At 49.3% G+C, this 26,192-nt stretch overlaps 1 protein-coding gene across 7 annotated transcripts in view; it reads left to right on the plus strand.

Moving 5' to 3' along the window:
* The window catches only part of TSC22D3 (TSC22 domain family member 3), a 65,992-nt gene extending 40,265 nt beyond the window's left edge, over nucleotides 1-25,727 (plus strand). For 5 of the 7 annotated variants that reach the window (XM_032250894.1, XM_032250898.1, XM_032250901.1 and 2 more), the window contains exons 3-4: nucleotides 22,982-23,033; nucleotides 24,181-25,727. In XM_032250894.1, the coding sequence (XP_032106785.1) occupies nucleotides 22,982-23,033; nucleotides 24,181-24,411 (283 nt within the window). In that variant the 3' untranslated portion in view covers nucleotides 24,412-25,727. Of the gene's footprint in view, nucleotides 1-21,820; nucleotides 22,246-22,358; nucleotides 22,619-22,981; nucleotides 23,034-24,180 lie in introns of those variants that run through there. The other 2 variants (XM_032250899.1, XM_032250900.1) reach the window with 2 other exon arrangements.
* Nucleotides 25,728-26,192: the final 465 nt, after the last annotated feature.

Below are 26,192 nucleotides of genomic sequence, written 5' to 3' on the forward strand. Positions count from 1 at the left end.
AGTGCAGGAAGGCCCCATGGTGGTGTCTAATTGGCTTTCTGGTTGTTCTCTTACTTAGCAAAACCCCTGTGTGGCAAAGCTGGGGCAGGGTTGAGCTTCCAGAAACTCTACTGGAGTTTTGAGCAGCTCCTGGTTATTTCCAACCAGGAGTCAGTTGCCAGGGAGGGCCGTGAATCTGAATAGCATTGCTTGGGGGAACGAGGGACTTGGCCAGGATCTTCACAAGTCATTTATACCTCAACATGCCCCTTGTCCCCCACTGGTCTAGGGGCTGGAGGTCTGGCCTTTGCAGCTTCCCTTGCTGGATTTCTGTGTTGTCTGTGCCTTCACAGCAGGGTGGGCGAGAAAGACTGGCCCAGGAGGAAAAAACAAACAAAGGAAAGGTCTCTGGGTTTGTTGACGTTATAAGTGTTATTGATTTTACAGGATTTTTCCATTGAGATGACAGTTAACTGACCTCGTTTTGCAGCCCATTTGGGCTTTGACGCCACCATCTAGGCCGGGAACTGAGAATTGGAAGGCTATGACTTCATCTCAACACATACTTGATAGTCTGCGCCCTCGGCAAGGCCAAGTTGGACTTCCCGGGGTGGGATGTGGAAGGATGTTGGTGGTTCCGGGCCTCTCAGCTCCTTCTATTTTTCCCCAGGGACATTGTGTGACCCTAGGCCCAAGCACTCTCAGATCTTGCTGGACCTGATCATGCCTCGGAGGGGGCTTTTCAATCAAGAATGACCATACAAATAGAGCTCAGACAGAAAGAGAATGGCTGGAAGAGCTCTGGACCAGGAGCTGGTGACTTGGCCTTGCATCCCAGCCGCGCCACTAATTAGCTGTGTGATTTCGGGCACTCTGTTTTCCCTGTCCTGGTCTCAGTTTTCTCATCTGTTAAGTGATAGGTAGAGGTCCCTTCCAGTTCTAAAATCCAGCAGGCTTGTTATGAAAAATGCAGACGTTAGGAATGAAGAGAAGAACACGGAGAAGAAGGGAAGGGACAAGATTGTAAAATTCCAGGACAACACAGAAGGGGAAAATGGGGAGAGAAAGAGAGGTGTGATGCACTGTGATATAGTGGGAGGGGCCCCAGGTGGAGGCTTGGAGACCAAGATCCTGTTCCCAATTCTATCACTAATGAGCTGTGTGACCTTAGGCAGGTTATTTCCCTCCTCTGTACCTAATTCAAGTGAGAGGAATGAGTTATCCCCTTGCCAATCAGGTTGCTTTGTTGTTGGAAAAACTAGATATACACATGGCAAACAATTAGAGAATAGAATCAGTGCTCAGTGGTGTATTATGGAAAAGAGGTACATTTGGAGAAGGGGATGGTGATGGTGGCTGTCGAGCTAAGGCCTAAAGGGCAAGGGAGCAGAGCAAAAGAGCAGAGGCTCTGGAATTAGATGGGCCTGGATGGAGTTTTGGCTCTGTCCTTACCTGTCTGTGTGACCTTGGGCAGGTCATTGGCTCTACTCAAATTTCAGTTTTCTCACCCCAAAAAAGGAGGAAATTGAACTAGTTGATCTTTAGAGTTCCTTTCATCTCTCTGAATGTGAAAAAAAAAAACCAAACACAACAAAAATAAGCCAGAAGATACCAAGTAAGCCAAAGGGGAGAATTCTGCATTCAGGGAAGTAGCCAGCTGGTATGGTTAAGCTACTTATTCCAGGAGCAAAGAAGAATGGTGTTCTGAGAGCAGTGGTCAGCTGGGGAGGTGGGTGCTGAGGAGAAGGAGAAGAGGAATGAAAAAGCAAGGCAGGGTCATCTCAGAGGGGTGATTGGAAAGGATATTAATGCACATTCGGTGACAGAGGGCTTGGTTGGAGGACATGCTGGTAAGGAGCCATCGCCTGGCATGGAGATCTTACTTAGTCCTGGAATCAGATGCTGAGGGTGGTGGCGAATGCTACAGCAGACTCATGATCCCCAAGTGAAAGGTGGAGAGCTGAAATGCTTTCAAATTGCCAGGCCTTCTTCGACTGCGAACAGTGAGGTCAAGGGCCCATCACTGTCTTTGATACTCTTGAATTTTATACATCACTTATCCCTGCCCAGGACCAAGGATAGGATCTGAGCAGGTGTGGAAACCAAGGCCCTGAAAAGGGATTCAACCTGCCTGGGGTCACATGACAATTTCATGGCAGGGGCAGAAGCAAAGTTGATCTCTCTCTTGATTTGGAGCCCAGTACTCTTGTGAGACCCCTGCCCCATCCATTGGATGCTCTTAAACAAATCCCTCATTGCAATGTTGGCCTCTTAGGGAGAAAAAATGGAGTAAACACACACACACACACACACACACACACACACACACGCAATTTCAAGTAACTGAGGCTCCAAGGGCCTTGGGAGGCCAAACTGGTGGATGGTGCCTGGTGAGCCCTTCAGCGACAGGGCCCATGCTTGGGACAGGGACAGTGAGGGTTGGGTAAGGAGGAGGAGTGTGGGTTCTAGAGTCAACTGGATCCTCAAGTCCCAGCTCTAGCTGTGTGACCTTGGGCTGGTTACAACCTCTGTGAGGTTCTGCTTCCTCATCTATCACCTGTAATTTTTTTTTTTCGTGGAGTTGTTGTGAACAATAGATGAAATAATGCGTGAAAAGTGCTTGGCACTGTGCCTGGTACATAATAAACTCTCAATAAGTAGTAGCTATTGCTATTGTTATTATTCTTACCATTACTGGTAAAAAAATGTGACAATTTATGATCTTTCTTGCCAACCTCCCACTTCCTTCTTTCCTCACTTGCTTCAGAGTCTTATCACACCTTCACTTGCCTGTGCCTTGGTCCCCCAAGACCACCATTTTCACCTCCATTACAGGACAAGCTTCCCCAGATGGCCTTTCCAGAGAGTCCCACCTCCTCCCAACCTGCCTGCCAACATGGGGCCCCAGCAGCCGGCAGAGGGAGGGAGGCAGACAGGTGGCAGGGGCCAAAAAATGAGGCCATGCGTTGCCTCCCTGTCACCAGTTCCTTGGCAAGGTTTAGCAAGGTCACCTTTTGTTTCTGATTCCCTTCTTTGCAGAGAGGAGGGTTGAAATGCAGCCCGGAGGGAGTATTTGGATGAAAGAAAGGTCTTTGCCCCTACAATTTGGGAGACACTCTTTCTAGTATTTTTCAGAGCAAGAGACCTTCCAACCAAGGAGAATATCATCACCATGTATAGGAGCAGAGCTGTTAGATCCACGCTGTACTATGGTGGGCCCCATTTTCCAGCCCCTAGGTCAAAGCCCAGAAACCCTCAATTCTGGGAAAGGAAGCCCTGGTTTCTTCGTGAGAGGACTCTTGGGTGTGGCCCTGCAGAAGGAGCTGATTGTTTGTGCTGGGAAATTTAGAGGGTGCCCCAGACTGCTCCTTAGCTTCTTATCCCTGAGGGAAAGGTGGGGAGATCAGAGAAACTCAGTGGCACTAGGCCAGGGAGGACTGAAATCATATTCTAGCATGCAGGTCCTAGAGATGAAACAGCCTAGCCCATTCTCCGGGTTGAGAGGTAAAGGGGAAAATGGGTGGGAAGAGTCGATGGGCAGTGCTTGCTGAACCTAGAGGCGGGGCAGGCAGTTGTCTATCTGGCAAGATTTCAGGGGCCCCAAAGCAGACTCCACCCCAAACATCTTCCCCAGCACAAGTAACCAAACAATGGTGTGTTTTTGGAGCACATGCTGAGTGTTCCGCATTGTGCTCAGTCTCTGTAGCAAATTGTCAAGTTCAGTCATTACCCCCTAGAGTCCCTTCCGCTTTAAAGCTTTGATGGAGAGGGCCCGAGGTCACGGCTAGGAAAGTGGGGTCATTCGGCACAGCAGCAAGAGAAGGAGAGAGCACGGCCAGAAGCCCTCGGCTGGTGGAGAAAGGCTTGAGGGGACAGGATGGGTGGTGAGGGAGATGAGGGTGGGGCGGGAGATGTTCTTTAAGCAGGGTGGAGGTGTGCAGGAGACCAAATGTGGCTAAGGGCCAAGCCTTGGGGGAGGGACAGAAATTGGGAGAGGAGAAAGGGGCAGGCCTAAAGTAGACTGGCATTTTTTGTGAAGAGAGCCCTACCAAGTAACCTGAATGAGTACTTCAAGCACACTGCAGTGGAAGTGGGAGGGGGACTAAGAATCCCTGATATTTGTCCAGGGTCTTGCCAAGTAGAAAGTGCGCACACTCTCGCTCTCTGTGTGTTATGCATACCTGTACACTTGTGCATGCACACATTGTCTCTAATTTTCATAACTGCCCTGCCAAGGTGGGTAGGGCAAGGGTAATTACCCTCACTTGACAGATGAAATTCAGACGCAGAGAGATGAAGTGATTTCCTCAAGGTTACATGGAGAATTTGGGTTTTTTTTTTTTTTTTTTTTTGGAGACAGGGTCTGGCTCTGTCACCCAGGCTGGAGTGCAGTGGTGCAATCACAGCTCATTGCAGCCTCAACTTCCTGGGCTCAAGCGAGCTTCCCACCTCAGCCGAGAAGGTGATGGGACTGCAGGTGTGCACCACCATGCCTGGCTAATTTTTAAAAATTATTTTGTACAGACAGGGTTTCGTCATGTTGCCCAGGCTGGTCTGGAACTCCTGGCCTCAAGCAATACTCCTGCCTCGGCCTCCCAAAGTGCTGAGATTACAGGTATGAGCCACTGTGCCGAGCCTCCGCAGACTATTTTAATGGCAGAGATGGGACCAGAACTTTAGCCTTCCAGCTCCCAGGGCAGCAGAGTCCAGAACTGGCCTAATGAGTATCCAGAGCAGGTAACCATCTCGATAGCGTTATGTCAAGAACACTGGGAAGGAATTCTGCCCTATAAATCTCTCTCTCCCAACTCACTAATACTTGAAATTTCACCCCTGAAGATTTACTCTTTTGGATTGGAACTGCAGCCCCTGTTATAATGTGAAAGAGTGCTGCTGAAGGAAAGAGTAGGGAGGGCAAGGGAGAACATCTCAGCATCTGAGAATAATGTCTGGGAGTGTCCCTAGAAGAGGGCCTGCGATGGAGTAGGCTGGAGTAGGGCAGGGGGTGTGTTCAGAGTGGAGGAAGGCAGCGCTTGCAAAGCCTCCTTCCTTTCGCATAAGGAGGGGAGGAGTTGTGTCAGAGTCTGAATGTGGGCAACACTGGGAAGGGGGGCCAGTCTGTCCAGAAGTTGGCCTGGCCTTGGAGAGCTCTAATGGATGACTGCACTGGGCCCCAGTGCTGAGTCCTTGGAGGGAGGTTGGGGGAGGACTTCCATGTAGCCTTGGCAGAGGGAAGGGAGGGAGGGCAGTGGAGGCAGTGGCTGGACAAGGAAGCAGATTGGCCTAAGAAGCTGGAATCCTGGAGGGGCAGGGTGGGGGTTGGGGGAACTATTCAGGGAGCTGGCCTGGAGCCAAGGTCTAGTCCCAAGGGGATGAGCAGAGGCTTGAGAGCTCTGGGCCCCATTCCAGCTCCTGACCTTGAGTCACCATGCAATTCGGCACTTTTCCCTACCTCAGCCGAGACACCCATCAGGTCTCTGTTATCTAGGTTTCCCGTTTTACAGAAAATGTAAAAGTTACTCCCTTGGCTCCTCCTCCTGACCTACCCTGCACTTCCTATGGCCCTCTCCCTCCCCCCCGCCCCCATCTAGCATCCTGCAAGCCTCCCACACCTCTTGGAAGCTCTTGCTTGCTGCCTTTGTCTCAGATCTGTTTATGTCCAGCGCAGGCTGCCCCTGTACCCTATGGGGGTAGACATGGCCTGGTCCTGAGGGCAGGGCCTGAAGGCCTCACCCAGCTCTTGGCCAAGGCCTCTCGACTAAAGAAGTATGGTGGCAAATAGCTGCATCTGAGGAGATGAAGACTGAGACTATCAGAACTGAGCAGCCCTTGGAAGTAACTTTCGCTATTCATTCATTCATTCATTCACTCAACACAATCCATTTACTGAGCACACACTATATGCCAGATAGTGTTGTAGGCAACTTGGGATATAGCTCCCAGTCTAAGTAGAGGTATCATTCATCAAATAAGCATCCAAATAAATATAATTTTACAGCCTCAAACCTCTCATTTTACAGTTAGGGGAAATGGGCCCAGAATGGTTCTACAACTTTCTAAGGTAGTTCTGTTCTGGTAGTCAGGGGAAAACTCAGGCCAGAACCCAGGTTTCGTGACTACTATTCCAGTGCTCTTTCCCCTGTGCTCTGGAAAGAGTACAGTACAAGCATAAGAGCATAGTATTCATCTCTGTGCATTCATACAGCCAGCCTTACCTAGAGTCTCAGTCGAATGTGGCCAACTTGGCAAGAACTGAACATCACTGATAAGCAATCTTTCCCCCACTGCTGCACCTCTCCAGCTTGTTCTTTCCCCACCACCCCCCACGTATGACTAAAATTATAGCATTGACTGAAATCTTTGGATTAAAGCCCCTGTGATCTGAATGAGAAAAACCTGTTAAGCCATTACCTACAATTTACACAAACGGATTCCTTCGATTTGTCCTTTAGGGCTGGCTTGAAGGCCATTTACGTTTGATTTTCATGAAGGACACTGGGAGTCTCTCTTAAAGAGGGCATTGCTAAGGAAGGCAGGTCCCCTGCTGCCCTCTGCCTTCGCAGCTGTGGAGCCCATGAGACTCCAGGCATCAGGAGGGCACAGGTGGCATAAAGGAACAGGCAGGAGGAAGGTACCTGAAAAGGAAGCAGGAAGATTCTGAAGACAGACTCCTACTTCACCGTTTGCCCTGGGGGCCAGCCCTGCACGGACTGTGATTGGTGACATTTTTGTTTCAAAATATGTGTTTACATTTGGTTTTTGCTTATACTGGATTACACTTGTCTTTTGTCCCCTCCTCAGCCTGGTGTCTGGTAGTTTGTACTTATTTGCAGTTACTGAGTGGCCTGCGTGAGAATGGTTAAGCAGCTGCCCATAAACAATCTGCCAGTCCCTGAATTGAAATGCACACGTTCCATCCCATCCTGGCATTCCAGGGGTGCTCACTCTTTCGGGTAATTAATTGCCTTGGGAATCCTTCAGTCAATTGAAAGAAATAGCTCCAACCCAAGTGCTTCCCCACCCTGAGCTTGGTAAGGATCCTTTTTGAATTCTTCTGCAGCTGTGATGAAGGGAGTTCAGTGGGAAGGAACACTAGTGCAGGTTCCAGTTGCTGCCTGGAGTGCAGCTGGGCCTGGAACCCTCCTCAAAACAAAGCACAACTCCAGCTAGAGACAGCCCAGCACTTTAAAAATCACACACCAGGGAGTCTCACCTGACCTCTGGCACTTGCTTGCTGTGTAACCCCAGGCAAATTATTTAACGTCTCTGAGCCTCTGTTTCCTCATCCACAAAATGGGTCTAATGATAATACCCAACTCCTAACAGTGTTGACAAGATTCAAAAGGTTGATGTATCTAATGTCTTTAGCACAGCGCCCACTAAGTAATCAGTACATGGGAGCTGCTGATATTATTTGGACCTAATGAGGCTTTCAGATCTCCCAGAGGTAGGTCAAGTCCTAACAGCTGTCCATCCCTGCCCTCTTGTTAAGTTAAAATTTTCATAATGTCAGGTTTGCTTAAAGCAAGGCCCACCTGCAGGGCATTCCCTGCACTGATGATTCATGAGTGGGAGGCATTCCACCCACTTATTTTAAGCTGTTCTACATTTTCTTCCCCCTGACATGGATGTGTTTACACAGGGAAGGACAGTCCCAGTCAAAACAAGATGAAAATACACTGCTGGCTGGAAGCCCCAGGCTAACTGGTTTCAGGTCCTCTCCCAGCTGTCAACACCTCACAACAGGGCCCCGGGGATGGAGGGGTGATGCCCAGCCCCACTCCCCTGCCTCCCTCTATCGGCCCAGCTCTGCCTGGTGTCAGGCAGTTGGCTATCACCTGGTCAAACTAGAGGGAGCCCCAGGGCTGAGGTTTTTCCAGAGTTTTACAAGGGCAAGAAGGAGTGGTGCTGAGGGGCAAGGGCTTCCCTCGCCAGCTCTAGCGTCAGTATTGTGTCAGCTGCCAGGGCTGCCTGGGGCACAGTCAGAGAAGGCCACTGCCAGCAGAAAGTGGCAGAAAATGGTCAAAGAAAGCTCCTCCAGCATCCTGCCCTTCTGCCTGGAATTTCTCCCACTAGACTCATTACTTTGGGTTTGCAGCAGGCTCTTGGTAAAAAGAAATTACCCCAGGGAAGGAGAATCCATCAACCCCCAACAGCCACAGACTCTTCTGGGGGTTAATTTCTCAGCTATGCCACAGTATAAATGAGGCAGTAGAGCTGGAGGAGGATGCGCCCAGGGAGGATGTTTTGATGAGCAAGCAAACGGGGTCTCCCAGACAGGGAGCACTAAAGATTAACATCCCCAATATGCCCAAGGCAGCCTTGCTGCTCCTCACGGCATCTTCATAACAGTTTGCTTTCATTTACCAAGAACAGAGGGAGAAAACCATCTCCTTTGCCCTAAACACTACTTTATTTTTAAATTTATTTTTATTTTTACTTTTTTTGAGACCGAGTTTCACTGTTGTTGCCCAGGCTGGAATGCAATGGTGGGATCTCCGCTTACCGCAACCTCTGCCTCCTGGGTTCAAGCAATTCCCCTGCCTCAGCCTCCCGAGTAGCGGGGATTACAGGCATGTGGCACCAGGCCTGGCTAATTTTGTATTTTTAGTAGAGACAGGGTTTCTCCATGTTAGTCAGGCTGGTCTCGAACTCCCAACCTCAGGTGAGCTGCCTGCCTCAGCCTCCCAAAGTGCTGGGATTACACGTGTGAGCTACCACAGCCAGCCTAAACTCTACTACTCTTAAAGCTGCTCACTCAGAGGCAGTTTGGTTTCTTGCCAGCGAGTCTTCAATATTTGGGCACATTTGCCTGTCCCCTGAAATCCCAAGACTACCAGATAACCAGAGCCCAATGTGATGCCCCCCTCTAGGCAGCACCCCACCAGTCTATACTTAGCCAGCCTGGGTTACTTCTCCCAGAAGCCCCCCAACTATTCTGACCAAGCTGAGCCAAGTCATCACATCCCTTCCCTGAGAAAAACTAAACTTTCCATTTTAACAGGGCATCTCATTTTAACTTCAAACCCGAGGGTGACACTAATGGTGAGAATTTCCTTTATCTTAGTGAGTATCAGGGTATATTTAGTCCGGACAGTTTTTGTCCTCCCCCTACTCCCATCATTCCAGCTATATGGCTGCCACTCACTCAGAGCATCAGGGCTGCTAGCCCTAAATCCCCCTTTGATATTGGTGCCGGCTGAGACTTGGCCACCCTGCTCCTGGGCCTTATCACCCTCTACTGCTCACTGTGGGTGACCTATTCCCAAGTGACCCAGCCCCTTTAGCTAAAGATGGAAACTGACCAAAGTCCTAGCATTAGTGGAGAACCAGAAGCACACGCACGGATGAATTATCCCTTTTACTTAAGTGGTTGTGCCGTGCTTCCAGGTCATTAGTGGCCACTTACTCAATTAAACTATATTTGGGTTTCCCAAGTGTGTTTGATTTTCACAGGTCTTTTGTGTTTGTAACTGCACTGTTTCTCTCAGAAAATGATTGTCCCCAAATTAAAATGTTAACAGAGACTAATTAATTAATGTGCTTATAGTTCTCCATGAGGCCATTAGCAAAGTCCTAACACATAGACAATCTTTTTTTTTTTTTTTTTTTAACTTACTAAGCATGTATTTATTGCATTTGTACTGTGTGCCAGGCACCGGTCCAAGCCTTGGGTGTACAGTAGTAAATAAGCCCTGCCCTTACAAGGTTTGTATTCTAGTCTAGAAAGCTAATCGGTACTCATTGAGACCTTGCATGGCTCATTTTCAGTCATGGTCCTGTCTGACTATGCCTTCAGTCCTGCTGGAAACAATAGAGGTCTTACTGATTACTGATTGTTTCTATCATCAGAGTGGTTCTTGGGGTCAAAACATTGTGCAAGTTAGAAGTTCTACATACAGGTTGGCTGGGCGTGGTGGCTCACGCCTGTAATCCCAGCACTTTGGGAGGTAGAGGTGGATGAATCATGAGGTCAAAAGTTCAAGACCAGCCTGGCCAAGATGGTGAAACCTTGTCTCTACTAAAAATAAAAAAGTTAGCCAGGTGTGGTGGGAGCGCCTGTAATCCCAGCTACTAGAGAGGCTGAGGCAGAGAACTGCTTGAACCCAGGAGGTGGGGGTTGCAGTGAGCCAAGATCGCGCCACTGCACTCCAGCCTGAGTGACAGAGCAAGACTCCGTCTCAAAAAAAAAAAAAGGCAAGGCGCAGTGGCTCAGACCTGTAATCCCAGCACTTTGGGAGGCCGAGGCAGGTGGATCACGAGGTCAGGAATTTGAGACCAGCCTGGCCAAGATGGTGAAACTCCATCTCTATTTAAAAAATGCAAAAATTAGCCGGGTGCAGTGGGGGGCACCTGTAATCCCAGCTACTCAGGAGGCTGAGGCAGGAGAACTGCTTGAACTCAGGAGGCAGAGGTTGCAGTGAGCCGAGATGGTGCCACTGGACTCCAGTCTGAAAACAAAACAAAAAAAAAAAAAACAAAACATCTCAAAACAAAACAAAACAAAAAAAAGAAGTTCTACATACAGGGAAACATTGCTAGGACCTTCAGGAGAATAATTTAAACAACTTCTCGAGCTACCCCCTCCTCATAGCAGTATATGTGAAATCGTGAGCACAAACATTGAAACTGGACAGAAGGTTGGAAAGATGAATTTGAAACAGTGTTAAAAGCGCTGCTCACTTGAGGAGCCATTTTGCCAGCAGTGTTTGGGAACCAGAGCTTTTACTCATCATAGAGTTTATCACACTCACATAGCTCTTTTTTTCACTCTCCAAAAGAAGAGCTCAGCTATGCTACGTACAGGGTGTCCACAAGATCCATAGGTAAATTTTTATAAAGTCATCAAAGACATCTTTAATCTGTAAAAAAAATAAAATAAAATGATATATATTTATGTTTCCAGACACTAGGGTATCCATAAAACATACACACCTTGTGTGGCAGTACTCCCATTTGAGAGGTGCGAATCTAGCAGCATAGAGAGTTTAGAGGTCTTCTCTGAAGTCCCCAGCTGGTTAGTGGCCAAGGTGGAAAAAGAACTCTGGCCTTCTGACATATTTTCTTGCCACTTGACCAAGTTCGTTTAGAGTGAGAGCTAGAATGATGTTTCTCAGGGCATACCTCCCTTCACAAATGCATCAGGGGAGTCCCTCTCAATTTTTCATCTCATTACTGTCTGTCTGAAGGCTCAGTACCAGCTCCGTAGGCCAAACCCATCATTGCAGCAGACTATTGTTGGAGAGAAATCACCCAGTGACATGACAGATGACTTCTGGGTTATCTCCCAATCGTGCTCAGTCCCCGGAGCCCCAAGATGTCGGAGGAGTATCTGTGAAACTCTCGTCCTCTCTACTGCTGAGCTAGTAACTGTCTATACTTGGCTGTTCCTCGGTTTCCATATTTACTTTAGCTCTTCTGCAACTCTGTCAATAAACTCCATGGTATTATTAGTTTTAGCAAATAACAGGATGTCAGAACTGTTGACCAGGATTCGTTAGTTTGCTGTTAGAGCTCTATCCGTAGGACATAGGGCTAGTGTTCCTCTTATTTTTTAAGGTGTATGAACTTTGGCAAGAAGTCTTCTTGGTCAAGCACACCGTGCTCTGGTGTCTATAGGTCTTTAAGGTTGCTCGTGCCACAAAGGCCCTACCCACAGAGACCTGGGCACTTCTGTGTTTGCTTGGTGGTACAAAGACGTCTGTAAAGTAGATTTTTCAAAAAGAAATAAAAGAAAAGAAAAGAAGGAAGGAAGGAAGGAAAAGAAAGAAAAGAAAAGAAAACAAAAGAGAAATCAATGCCAATACTTTGAATTTTCCATTTTTGTGCTTTATTTTTACAATCTTGCTGTGGGCTTTAAAAGAAGCCTGTCCTTGGTAAAGTGGCTTCAGTGCTTAACATTCATATTGTTGGCAAGGGCCGAGGATGGTATTTTAGTCTGACACTAAGAATTTCCAGGTTTTTGACCCTAAATATCTTTCTCTTTCAACTCCACCCCCAACACTGACTGTCTCAAGGACCAAGAGAAGAGGTTAAAAGGGTCACTCTGTTGCTGGCAGACAACCAGGAAGTCTAGGCCTTGGGGAGAAACATAGCTTTTGTTTATTTAAGCCCCAAACCTAGCAAATAGTGTAAATTAAATATAAAAATAAAATAAGACCAAAAGATAGGCCGGATGTATACCACAGAGAACAGTGAATTCCCCTCTTGCTCCCCCTTGGAGAGGGGAGTCAGTGAGCAGGGGAGATAGACTTGTTGCTAGGGAGGGGCTCACAGCGATGGGATGGGGTGAGGATGGTAGGCAGGGGTGAGTTCTAGGCTTGGATCAGGGTGGGGACGGGCATGTTTGCAGAGATCCTGGCAAGTCTTTATAGTCAGCCCCAGCAGGTTCTTGAGGGGGGAAATGAGTCACACCCCTTCAGCTTACCTGGGAATTGACCCAGGTTTGACCGGTCAGTGACAGCCACAGGGATAGAGAAGAGCTGGTTCCTGTAGAAGGGAGGTTAGGCTGGTTTATAGACCAAACTGCTGTTAGAGAAAAATCCGCCCCTTCCCCTTCTCTACCCTGGGTTCTCCCTTTCCCACAGCGATGCCTATACGCCCTGCCCATGTCCCTGTAGGCTGAGAGGTTCCACTGACAGCTGTGAAGTGTCTTGAAAGGCATCTGTTCCTCTAAACAGAGAGGCAAAAATTGCCAAACATATGGATGTAAATCAGAGCAGGTTCAGGATCATCCCTCTAATAGTAGCTCTCGCTGGGTGCGGTGGCTCACGCCTGTAATCCCAGCACTTTGGGAGGCCAAGGGGGGCGGATCATGAGGTCAAGAGATGGAGACCATCCTGGCCAACATGGTGAAACTCCGTCTCTACTAAAAATACAAAAATTAGCCAGGCATGATGGCATGGGCCTGTAGTGCCAGCTGCTCTGAGGGGCTTAGGCAGGAGAATCACTTGAACCTGGGAGGCAGAGGTTGCAATGAGCCAAGATCACACCACTGCACTCCAGCCTGGCAACAGAGGGAGGCTCCGTCTCCAAAAAAAAAAAAAAAAAAAAAAGATATTAGCTCTCACGTTCTGGTCAAACTTTCAGGAGTGAGAGAGAAAGAGGGGGCAGATTAGACAGCAGGCCTGGAATATGCTAAGCCTCGTCTGAATGTGTCACACAAAGTGGGTCTCAGTGCCCTGGTACGGTAGGGATTCTTCAGATAGACCCTTTCTTGGCTCTTACCTTTAGGCCAGCTGTTCCTAAAAGCAGTTCCATGGACTGGTGTCAAAAGAGCTGCATCCAAAACACCTGAGAAAAACCCTTCTCCCACCCCACACCTATTCCACTAGACTTGCTAGGGCTGCAACCCAGGATGCCTGCATTTTCCACAATCTCCCTCAGGCCCTCTACAGCCCACCGTGGAGGTCTGCCTGCTATGTATCCAATTGCCTGCTGACGCTGATTGGCCACTGACTACTCTGTTGAAAGTAATACTATGATTAAATTCATACTGAAGTATTTGAACTGATAGTGGCTGAATGTGGCACCTTCCCAGGGCTTTTTGCATTGGAAAAGAAACTGTTCTGATTCCTCAGAGTATAAATGAAGAATTCCAGGAGAAATCATTGGAACCCAAAGGCATGATTCCGATGGTGGTATTTGTAAGAACCACAGTGGCAGGTCTGGAAACAGCTCTGACTGAGAGGGATTTTTTTTTTTCTCACTGCCTTTCAGATCACACTTCTCAGGTCACAAGAGGGCATCTATGCCAGGACTGGCTCTAGTTAGAACTGTCCTCAAGAGGAACCTGTGGGAATCATTTCTTAGGCACCCATATGATTGATCGTGCACAAATGGTACTTGTTTTTATTTCTCCTTCATTTAAAAGAGCCCATTATAATGCATGATTGACATCTTTGAAAACTGGGCTTCTGGCAGTGCCAGGACTTCCTGTTCCCGGTATGCAGTGTGAGGCTTCAAGCTGGTTTCCCCTGTGTCCACCTGAATACCACTTCAAGCTTCCCCTAAGACCCTGTCACTTGTCACCCTTGCACAGCACACAGCTAGCGCTGGATGTCAGAGAGCACAGAGGCCATGCCTGTTGACATTGTGGCATGGTCTACAGTGTCCTGCCCTGCTATCTTGCTGTGTCTTGTGGCCTTACTACCCCTTTGGGGTCATGGGGAAGGTGACAACATCGGAGAAGGGGGCAGGCGCCCCTCTCTGCCTGGCTATGTGTGAATTATTAGGGCATGTGAAAGGCTGGAGAGGGTGTTTGCACAAACGTGTGTGCTTCCATGCTACTGTTTCTTCCTGAGAAGGTGTGTGTATTCCTTGTCAGTGATTCTCAAACCAGACCAGGAGGCCTTCCTTAAGCCCTCCCAACACTCCTTTGAGATATCTGGTGCTGTTACTGTGGTTAGGGGGGCCCTCCCCAGGGAGAAGCTGGCCCTGTTTCTCCCTTTCTTTCTGTTCTGGGAATGTTGTGCCCCCTGCCGCCTCCTGCCACTGCCCCTGCCCCAGCTAGGCTGCCTTCCTTCCATCGTGGAAGGCGGGAGGTGGGGGGTGGTGGTGGCTGAAGAGCCAGAGGCCATCTTCACATGTGATAGAGTCCCACAACAGACAATCAAGGAGCTACCTTAAATGAGCTCATGGTGAATAGCTCTGCTGTGCGGTAAGCGAGGGCCCTAGGAGACTCACAATGCTTACCCATCACAGCCAAGGAACTAAAGAGGCCAGCGTTATTAACCATCCTTTTGTTCCCTAGAAAACCTGTGCCACTTCAAAGGTCACCTATTCTATAGCGGGGCCCACAATGGAGGCAGGTGCTCCTGCCCTCTTCACAGGCCCCTTGTCTGCTGCACCCCATCCCCAGCAAGATCCTCCTGGTTGCTGTCTTGCAAGCATTGCCAATAGCCTGCAAGTCCTTCATATGCCACTCAAAGTAACCCCGGCAACTGCGAGAGAAAATGGCTTGGAATTTCGGCTCTTGGAACTGTTCCGCAGAGCAAAGTGGTTGCGGAGAGGCCCTGCCAGTGTCCCGCTGGCCTGGACAGGCTGGTGGAGGGCCGGTGCAGACACACAAATGTGGAGAGTGGCCACAGTCTTGCTACTTTCTTTCCCAGCCCCTGCGAAGGCTGCAGGACACTGGGATTTCCAGAGGGTGGGCTGTGACAAGGGAGCCTGTTTGTCTACCTGAAGATGCTTGCTGGTCTGTGGGAGAGGGCAAGGAACCTTAGCACCTGTCTCTGAAAGAGGTGGGACAAGTGTAAGGCTGAGAGGAGCTGGCCAAAGGATGAACATCAAGAAGTTGGCAGGGAGAGGTGAGCCCCACGCTAAACAAAGACCCCCTTCTTGAAAGAAAGGGACCGACAACTCAGAAAGCAAATACCTGTGCCTTGTTCCCTTGCTTCACAAAGCCCTGGGTTAGGGAAGGGAATCAGTGTGAGGGACCTTTCCTGGCACTGTCAGCCACAGAGTTAAAGGAGTGGTAGATCCCACAGAAACCCCAAGCTTCATGGCTGCTGCATTATCCTATCTAGGTGGGCACAAGCTGAGGGGCAGGATGGGGAAAAGAAAAGCACGCCCCATTCTGCCCCATGAAACGATACCCCGGATGGTAGTGGCATCATTTCATGGGTCACCCCCCAACCCAAGCACCCCCAAGGCTAAGGCTTTTTCCTGAAGCAAACATTTCACTAAGGTCTAACCAGTATAGAGACTTCTGAATTGGCCACAGACCCAGAATATTCTGGAAGGAAGCACAATTTTGGACTTGTACTGTCACTTTACTTTTTTTTTTTTTTTGAGACGAAGTCTTGTGTCACCCAGGTTAGAGTGCAGCGGCGCGATCTCGGCTCACTGCAACCTCCACCTCCCAGGTTCAAGTAATTCTCCTGCCTCAGCCTCCAGAGTAGGTGGGATTACAGGCACCCACCACCATGCCCGGCTAATTTTTTTGTATTTTTAGTAGAGATGGGGTTTCACCATCTTGGCCAGGCTAGTCTTGAACTCCTGACCTCATGATCTACCCACCTCAGACTCATGTGGTGCTGGGATTACTGGCATGAGCCACTGTGCCTGGCCCAGTTTACTTTTTAAAATTTCCCTGAAATGTGTCTTGTGCTTTGAATAAACATTCACTCAACTTTGAATTGAACTGATTTGAATTGAATTAAATGATAATGGCAACTAGTGTGGGCAGGGGATTTACCAAAGTTAGTTTTACCAACCGCCTTTTTCAGGAATATCTATTTCCTACTTGTAGATGGACAATGGGGAGGGTGTAAAATAAGAGGAGGGCCTGGAAAAATTATGGAGGTAAATTTTCCCAGCTGCAAGGCATAAGGAGAAGGGAGACAGGCATAAATATTGACACAAGATTCATGAAATTTAAGATCCACTGAGCTAAACTGCATTCCTGTATAAGTCGCCAATACTTCCAGTCCTGCTGACACGGCAGGACAAACCTCCCCCTCACCATGGTGAGCCACCAAAGTTAGGGTGTTGAGGGTGATTTGACGAGAGCAGTTTTTTACTCCTCTGAGTGAAGGCGGGAGGGGTAGAATGCCTTGTTAAAACAGGGTTTGGTTGCGCCTGTCATCCCTAGTGTCACTCAGAGATTGTTTGTGATGCTTACATCGGACCCTGGCTGGGAGGAAGCTGAAAGGCGCAATTCATTGCTCCTGCCATCATTCAGTGCCAGAGTTTGCCCCAAATCAGTTGCTAGAGCTGCTTTTCCAAGACAGTGTCCATCTCTCCGCCAAGATTCTCCTTGGGCTCCCTCCCACTCATCATCACCTTCTGCATCTGCATCTGCATCCTCCTCCCCATTTCCCTGCCCCCCCCCCCAAATTCGGGGCTCTGGGCCCTGGCCATGCAGGGCAGTTCACATGATCCACAGAGAACAAGACACTTTCTCTTTCTCCGTCTTTCCTTCTTGCTTCCCTCCTTCTGGACTTTGGGGATTTTCCATGAAGCCAAAGTAACTATGTAAGTGGCAGTGGCCTTCCTGTCTATAGTCTCCCACACTGGAGTGGAACCAGAAGGGAAGAGAGAAGAGAAGCAAGAAGCAAGGACAAATTAAACCATGGCATTTCAGCCTCCTTATCCCCCAGCCTCTTCAGAAAAAGGGACAAGTAAGTAATTAGAACTAGACAGAGCTTCAGGCGGAAGGGGGCCCACGGTGGAGGAGTAAGTGGGGAGGGATGTTTTTCAGCCATCCCATTAACACTGTGTTAACGCTCTATCGCTCAATATCCTTTTTGTATTTCCTTTTCCAGCTCCTAACCCAGTGTTTGTTTTGTGGCTTCTCCCGCACCTCTCACATCATGTCTTTTTCCGCCTCTCCTGACACAGGACCCTGTGTTTTGCTGGCAACACTGCCGAATCTTTGGGTGGAACATTCCCTGTAGAAAATAAGGAAGACTTGTCTATAAATAGTTTCCTTCTGGCTGTGTGGTACACAGTGCTTCAAGTGTGACAAAAAGGGAAGTGATATGTTCCCCCTCATTGCCACCCCCAACCTACCGCACCCACCCTGAATCTGCTGTCCAACCGCCGGCAGGGCTCTGAGATCCTGCCCAGGGTTCTGCTGCCCAGACTTTGCCCAGTTTCTGTTCTGCTGTTCCATGGGAACCTGGCGTAGGAAGGGCTCTTGTCCTACCTAAAGAGTCCAGTCTGGCTTTTGAAGGGAAACAGATAAGTGGGAAATGCTGAGGCGCTTTTTTCAGCTCAAAGGGAATATGCTGGCTTCCAAGGCCTCCTGAAATGGAGGGAATTGGCCCTGTCCTCATTATGCTGCCCTCCATCTCAGAAGGTCACCCCTGAGAAAGGTAGGTTCAACCATGTCTTTTTCGTTGCTATGTCCCATTAAGACTAGAACTCAGAGCCAGCAAAGGGCCTGGCTCTTCAGTGAGGCACTGTTGCTGTGTTGGCTCTGGGTCCAGCCTATGTTATGAGTTATGGGACGTTAGAAAGAGAATTTGGCAACATTTACAAATGTTGGAATAGCTGGGCCGTTGAATGCCTAGACCACTGTTTCCTGTTTGGGGCCCACTTCATAGGACACGAGGACCCTGAGGGTCTCAAGGATCAGCACATCACTCAGAAATATTAGATCAGATCATGGAGAGGTACAGCACAAACTTCCGCTCACTGCAGGTTTTGGCACAGCTACTCTGGGTGGAGTAATTTATTGGTGTGCTGAGGGTTAAGCAGAAAACTTTTTGGGTTCCTCCTCCTTCCCCCACCCCCACCCTTCCTACCCACCCTTATCTCCCCGGCCTTTGTTATTGGAAAATCTTTCTACAGGAACATTTAAGTCCATATTCTTTCCTTAGGGTGCCAGTGGACCCTGGGATCCATTCATTCTTTCCTAATGGAGGATCATAAGGTCTCAGGGTGATCACAACTCACTCAACAGAACCAGAGGTGTAGAGAGGATGAGAGCTTGGCTGAGTGTGGGCTGAACCTGGAACCTCCTTTACACGTCTTTTTTTTTTTTTTTATTTAAACAAACTAACTAAACCTCCGATATGAACTTATTTTCTTGTTGACTTCATTCTCCTAAAACCTGAGCACAGCTGGAATAGGAGGAAAAAGGAGTTAGTTAAGGGTGCCAGTGAGTGGGGCTCCAGGAACTCAAAGTTTGACTTGATTGTGATTGTTCTGCCAAGACTCCATACTTGATTTGGAGTATTGTACACCCTAGACCTACACGTTCCATTCTGGAAGCTGCCCTGTTAGATTCATGTTTCCTATTTCCCAAACAGAGAGTTTTCTTTGAGGATTGCTTGGCTGCCTTTTGGAATGATGTGGATGAGCACGGTCCTCTCATAAATCTCACTTGGACAGTTGGAAATTGTTTCAGTTACCCACTGCTGCTCCAAGGCTCGCAGAACTCAAAGGCGGTCTGTGGACCTCTCTAACGGTAGCGCTGCTGCCCCTCACCTTACCACTCTCCTTAGCACCCTCTTCCTCCTTACCACTCTCTGGCACCTCCAAACCCCCTACCAACTTCCTCAACTCACTCATTCAAGCCTCTACCCGTTCAACAAAGCTATTCCCTGCTCCACTGGTCAGTGCAGTAGGAAGAAATTTGGTCTCTGGGTCAGGAAGACCCTGAGCTGCAGTTCCAGCTCTGCCATTTATTACCTTTGCCACCTTGGGCAAGGTAGCCTCTTGGACCTTTAGTTTCTTCATCTGTAAAATGAGAGTGACAGTGCCTACACCTTGGGGTTGGTGGTGCAGCCAGCACAGTGTCTGCCCATAGCAGATACTCTCTTAATAGTAGCTATTATTGTCAGTGATTCTGAGACTCAGTTTGCTTTCATAAAACTAATGAACAGTTCAGACAAGATCAGGTGTGTTCAGGGTGGTATGGCCGTAGACAAATTAATGAACCATTCAAATGCAGCTTTGCTGGGAACCTTAAGCCCTTTTCCTTTCCCTCCCCTACCATCTGGATTACTCTGCCTCTGTCTCCACATAAGGGAGTCCCTGTTGAAGGAGCTGTTTTACTTCTGTCCTGTGCCCTGTTTTCCTGGTGGTGTTTTTCCCCTACCAGCCCAGCTTATTTCTCTGTCCCCTTTTCTTCTCATCATCTTCCTTGGAATCTTGCGGGGAGGGGAAAGCAATAGTTGAGGAAAAATTAGCAAGCCAATGAAAGGTCAGCTCAGAGAATTTCTGGACCAAGAAAACTCTATGTGGTACAGAGGGCAAATTAATATTAATATATAAGGGAATTCCAATACCAGTTGAGTTCCTGATTTAAGAGGCTTTTTTTTTCAGCGAATGTTCTTGATGACCCATAAGTATAGTCTACACTTTGTTCTGTCTACTACACGTTTTAGTGCAAATGTCGTGTTCAGAGGTTGTGTCTTTAACAGAATGTCTTTAGATCGTCTAAAGCAAAATGAAGAAAAACACCATCTTGGGATAGTGCAGCGGGTTTCTTAGATAGTTCTATTGGTCAGCACTTTGCAAATATAATGGCTCTTGTACATATATTATCACCACTGGAATCCACCAATAGGGCACCACACCATAGCCCAAAATGTTGGCTGTTCAGTGGCATAACTGCCCTGGAAGCTGGGAGGAAATCAAGGCCTTGAGACTGGGCTTGGCTGGGGCCTTGGCCAGGGTGTTGGTGCCAGGCACCTGGTTAAGAGAAATATCCTAAAGCAAATCATAATTACCTTCTTTGCTGATAAGAGGCCTCAGTACTTTTCCAATAGCATGATTGCATTAGGATCTTTCTTTTTGGACCACAGCCTGTGGAGCACTGATTCATGGGTACTGGCCTTAACTTCATCCAAACTATTGTATATGTGGTGGAACCCAATGTTCTCCTTTGGTTCTGAGTTGGTGTAAATACTATTCCTGGTTGCATCACCTGTTCCTGCCCCTCTTGTTCCTTCTGGTGGCAATTCTGCTTCTGTCCACCAGGTGGCCTCACTGAGGAAGGAGCAGAAGAAAAGGACCTCAAGTCTCTGGTGCCCTTTTTTTTTTTCCCTCAGCTTGAGGCTGAATATAAAGAAAATATATTTTGATGGGAGCTGTGTAACTCATTGTGGAACAATCACCTCATCTTGTTTATGGTTTGGGGTCTGTTTTTCCTAAGTACCCTCTAATGCTGTGCATGGCTGGGCTCAGGTGTTTTCCTGGGATTGTTTATATATATTTATACCTTTGGTTTGGAGTGTTACTGTCATTCACTATTTAAAAGAAAACAACACAGTTTTGTTTTTTAAAAAATAAAACATGGGTTGAATGCATTTTCTTCTTCTTAATATTTATAAACTTTTTTTTTCCTGAGACAGAGTCTTGCTCTGTCACCCAGGCTGTAAAGCAGTGGCACAATCTCAACTCATGGCATCCTCCACTGCCCGGGTTCAAGTGATTCTCCTGCCTCAGACTCCTGAGTAGCTGGGACTACAAGCGTATGCCACCATGCCCGGCTAATTTTTTTTGTATTTTAGTAGAGACGGGGTTTCACTGTGTTGTCCAGGATGGTCTCGATCTCCTGACCTCGTGATCTGCCCTCCTTGGCCTCTGAAAGTGCTGGGATTACAGGCGTGAGCCACTGCACCCGGCCTGTTGAATGCATTTTCTTTGAAGAGTAAAATGTGGAGACCAAAGAGAAAAGGGCTGGCATCTTGTGGTCACTGTAGTGCTCACTCCCATACCCTGTCTCCTCCTCATCTCTTCTGTCACCCACCTAGCTGCCCTCCCCACTCACCTCAGCTTCCGGACACCCTCTCCTCCATACATATGCATCTGTAGATTAGTGTGGACCTGTGCATGCATTACACGCATGTCACAGATCTGAACATGTGCCAGTCCACAGGCAAGCACTCCCACACCTGAATATTCAGAGGAAGGGGCGAGTGGATGAGTGCTGGGGTTTGGGGCAGGTCGGCAGGCCAGCTGGCTGGTGAGGGGACAGCTGGGTTGATTAGAGAGTGCATGTGCAGGTGACAAAGTGTGTGTGCAAGGGAGTCTGAAAGGGCAGTCACTGGGAAGAAGGTGAGGCCATCATGGTGAGGGCGGGTGTCCAGGGAGTATGACATAGGAGAGCATGCAAAGCCATGGGGGCATGCTGGCTGCCACCTGAAGAAGAGCTTTTCAAACCAGCGCTGTTCTCTACTGAATGTCCTCTGCCTCTTGTTAGGGCATTTATATTTTTTATCTCTCTAGAAATCAGCTCAAGTTTGGTTTTTATCAATCTCCAGAGCCCTCTTTGGAGATGCCAGTTGGCACAAGAAAGCGCTGAACTGTTTACAGTCCCAGCCTAAGGTTCAGGGAGGGGATGTGGTTTAACTGGGCCACAAAGCTCGGTACAGTACTCATTTGCATGGCCCCTGACGCCATGTGACGCAGCCGGCTCCTCCTATATAAAGAAGCAGGAGCCAAAATATCTCCGAGTCTGGGTTGGACTGGCGGCCGTGGAGTTTGTGACACACAAGGTGACACCCCTCGAGTCACTTCCCTTCAACTCCAGCTGGAGCGCCTGCCTGGCTTTGGGTTCGTTCTGCAGCCTTCGCCCCGCTCCTAGCCTCAGGGCCAGACTCCAGCGCAGAGCCCAGCCCAACGCAGCGCGCCAGCAGCCGCCCAGCCCGACACGAAGCTCGGCCAGAGCTCCCCGGCAGCCCGAGCCATGAACACCGAAATGTATCAGACCCCCATGGAGGTGGCGGTCTATCAGCTGCACAATTTCTCCATCTCCTTCTTCTCTTCCCTGCTTGGAGGGGATGTGGTTTCCGTTAAGCTGGATAACAGGTAACTGCTGGCCCCAGCTCCCGCGCCTACCGAGCTTGGGCACCCGCTGGGGCTGGGATTCGAGCCGGATCTCCGAGCGAGCCGTGCGCCGCCGGTCCCCGTTCCCCGCGGTGCAGCATCCTGGGAAGGGGCGGGGGGACGGGACGCAGGAAGGCGGGGGTCAGCGCCGCTCTGGGATCTGTCGTCGAAACGTCCCTGCGGCCGCTGCGCTGTGAGAATCAGCTGCTGCAGCCGCAGAGGCAGCCGGAGGCAGAGGGCGGCGTGCAGGGCCGGGCAGGGCTGGGCAGGGGGTTGGCCGTGCGCCTTGCGCCGCTTGGGAGAAAGCCGGAAGCTTCCCAGCTGAGAAGGAATTCCTAGCTAGCTGCAGAGCCGGGTAGGTTTGCCCGGGACCTTCTAGGCCGGCGGCGGGGAACTCCCCGGGCCGCGCGCCCCCATTGTTTGCAAATCGCTCGAGCAGGCCACGGTGGCCTGTGCGCCCCAGGACTCGCGCGCAGCTCCGATCGGTTGGAAATCGGGGCGGCGGCAGTGGCGCTGAGGCAGCCTCCATGAGGAGATGCAGCTTCCTACAGGGCCCAGTGAAGGATCTGGGGACATACTCTCTGGAACTCCGGGCCAGGGAGGCGAGAAAGAGAGAGAGAGGAAGAGCAGAGGCAGATGGAGGACCTTGGCCACAACTGCCATGTACTCAGAGTAGAACCAAGTGGTTAACGGGTCGCTTTGCTTTTTGTCTTGGCAGTGCCTCCGGAGCCAGCGTGGTGGCCATAGACAACAAGATTGAACAGGCCATGGTGAGTGGCATCACTGCGTCATTCTCATCCCCTGACTTAGCTGCTGCTTATGTAACTCTGGGCAGGAGTGAGAGAATGGGTGCAAAAGCTGTTAGCCAAAACCCTGAGGAAGCCGACAGCCCGCCTCCTATCCCCACTGGAGGTGGAGTCTGATTAGAGTGGCACCTTTTAGGGCATTTCCAGTCTTCCCTTGTTGGGCTCCCTCCTTTCTTCTTCCCTCCTCCATATCAGGTCTTTGCAGCAGGCTCTGACTCTCTCCTGGTCCTGTTGCTGGGCAGGGAGCTCAGACTCTTGCATTTGTGTGCATTGTGCAGCTGGCAAGGGGCAGAGCTCATTGGATGCAACAGCACTGCAGTGCCTCTGCACAGCCTGGGCTGGGGTCAGGAGTTGGGTGGAAATAGGAAGAAAAGCACCCTACCCCTGTCCCTCTTTTTAGCAGGTAGAGGTCATACTCCCAGGAGCAGTCACAATGGCTGCAGAAGGTTAGTGCTTCAGCGGTTGGGAACCACTTAATTGTGCCCTGGAGCTTAAGGACACCTTCCCTGCCCCCAGTGCAGTCATCAGATTCAGAAAGGATGCGGCAGTCCTGTACCTTTCCCCAAGGCCAGTGTCCTGCATGCTATCTGGCTGGCTGCAGGACAGCTGCAGTTCAATGTGTGCTGGGTCATACGGCGGGGAGGAGACTCCAAAATAGCTAATTTATTCTCTTGGTTAAGATTTGTACAGACCAACAGTATGGCATGCACTGCAGGTCTCCCCTTCCCCTAGATATGGATCAGCAGCAGCAGGGGCTTATGTAGAAAGGGGGACATAGCAAACCACCGATAACCAGCAGAAGTGTCACCCCAAAGGCCCCTAAGCAGCCAGCTTTGAAAGTCATTAGAAACTTGCAGGGGAGAACCTATCTAGTTCAAAGCTGGGATCCCAATTCCAACATGAGCCAAATCATGTAGCTCTACTGAATGAGGGTTTCAGTGCTTCAGAGAAAGGCAAACAAGGAATTGGACTTGCCAGACCCGCCCACTGAGGGAAGACTGGAGGGACCTGGCATTAAGGACAGCACAGACACACTGATGGCAGAGCAAAGGTGCCGCAGAGGGGCCATGGAAGCTAAGTAATGGTTCTGTTATGTTTCCCTTGTTGGCAGGATCTGGTGAAGAATCATCTGATGTATGCTGTGAGAGAGGAGGTGGAGGTCCTGAAGGAGCAGATCCGAGAGCTGGTGGAGAAAAACTCCCAGCTGGAGCGTGAGAACACCCTGTTGAAGACCCTGGCGAGCCCAGAGCAGCTGGAGAAGTTCCAGTCCCATCTGATCCCTGAAGAGCCAGCTCCTGAGTCCCCACAAGTGCCCGAGGCCCCTGGTGGCTCTGCGGTGTAAGTGGCTCTGTCCTCAGGGTGGGCAGAGCCACTAAACTTGTTTTACCTAGTTCTTTCCAGTTTGTTTTTGGCTCCCCAAGCGTCATCTCACGAGGAGAACTTTACACCTAGCATAGCTGGTGCCAAGAGATGTCCTACGGACATGGCCACCTGGGTCCACTCCAGTGACAGACCCCTGACAAGAGCAGGTCTCTGGAGGCTGAGTTGCATGGGGCCTAGTAACCCCAAGCCAGTGAGCCTCTAATGCTACTGCGCCCTGGGGGCTCCCAGGGCCTGGGTAACTTAGCTGCAACTGGCAAAGGAGAAGGGTAGTTTGAGGTGTGACACCAGTTTGCTCCAGAAAGTTTAAGGGGTCTGTTTCTCATTTCCATGGACATCTTCAACAGCTTCACCTAACAACAACTGTTCCTATGAAGAAGCCACTTGTGTTTTAAGCAGAGGCAACCTCTCTCTTCTCCCCTGCTTTGTGAAGCCAGGGGACACAGATCGAGAGATTGAGCCAAGTCAGCCTTCTGTTGGTTAATATGGTATAATGCATGGCTTTGTGCACAGCCCAGTGTGGGATTACAGCTTTGGGATGACCGCTTACAAAGTTCTGTTTGGTTAGTGTTGGCATAGTTTTTCTATATAGCCATAAATGCGTATATATACCCATAGGGCTAGATCTGTATCTTAGTGTAGCGATGTATACATATACACATCACCTACATGTTGAAGGGCCTAACCAGCCTTGGGAGTATTGACTGGTCCCTTACCTCTTATGGCTAAGTCTTTGACTGTGTTCATTTATCGAGTTGATCCAGTTTGTTCTTTAGGTTAAGTAAGTCTCAAGAGTAAAGGCAAGGAGGGGGTGCAGCCTCTGAATGCGGCCATGGATGCCTTGCTGCTGCAACCCTTTCCCCAGCTGTCCACTGAAACATGTGAAGTCCTCTTTTGAATGCCAAACCCACCATTCACTGGTGCTGACTACATAGAATGGGGTTGAGAGAAGAGCAGTTTGAGCTTCACAGTGTCATTTGAAAACATTTTTTGTTGTTGTTATTTTCGTTTTTGTTTTTTGTAATTATTGTGGAAAACTTTCAAGTGAACAGAAGGATGGTGTCCTACTGTGGATGAGGGATGAACAAGAGAATGGCTTTGATCCAATGGAGCCTGGGAGGTGTGCCCAGGAAGCTTGTCTGTAGCAGGTTTTGTGAGAGTGAACACTTAACACTTTCTGACACCTTATCCTGATGTATGGTTCCAGGATTTGGATTTTGATTTTTCAAATGTAGCTTGAAATTTCAATAAACTTTGCTCTGTTTTTCTAAAAATAAATTTGGTGTCTGACTGAGTATAAACGGACTGGGTGGGAGAAGCCCCTCACCTGGTAGGGGCTGTTTTGCTGACCCCCTGAATTCCCCTTGAGCACCCTGTCAGAGTCAGGCCTATCCTGCAGCCATGACCTCGTGTCATCTGCACAATACCCGTATGAAGAACCTGCTCTTTGCCCTCACTGTCTGGGTAAAGAAGCTGAGACTCAGTGAGTTTAAGTGACTTAACCAAAGTCACATGGTTATTATGGGAATTAGGACTCAAGCCCAGATCCTTCCTCTCTCTCCTGCTCCCACTTTCATATGAGAGCTTCGGAGTGAGTGGTGAGGTGACTCATAACATGAAACCGCAGCTTGAGGGGGTGATTTGGGAGGAAGGATACCCCCAAGAAGGCCCAAAAGAAACAGGCAGGGAGGGAGCAAGAAGAAAGGAATGAAATCAGCAGGCGCGGGCCTGATCCCTCTTCTG

The sequence above is a fragment of the Sapajus apella genome, unplaced genomic scaffold, assembly GCF_009761245.1.
Source record: "Sapajus apella isolate SASKATOON/1434 unplaced genomic scaffold, GSC_monkey_1.0 scaffold73, whole genome shotgun sequence".
In the NCBI taxonomy this organism is placed as follows: domain Eukaryota; kingdom Metazoa; phylum Chordata; class Mammalia; order Primates; family Cebidae; genus Sapajus; species Sapajus apella.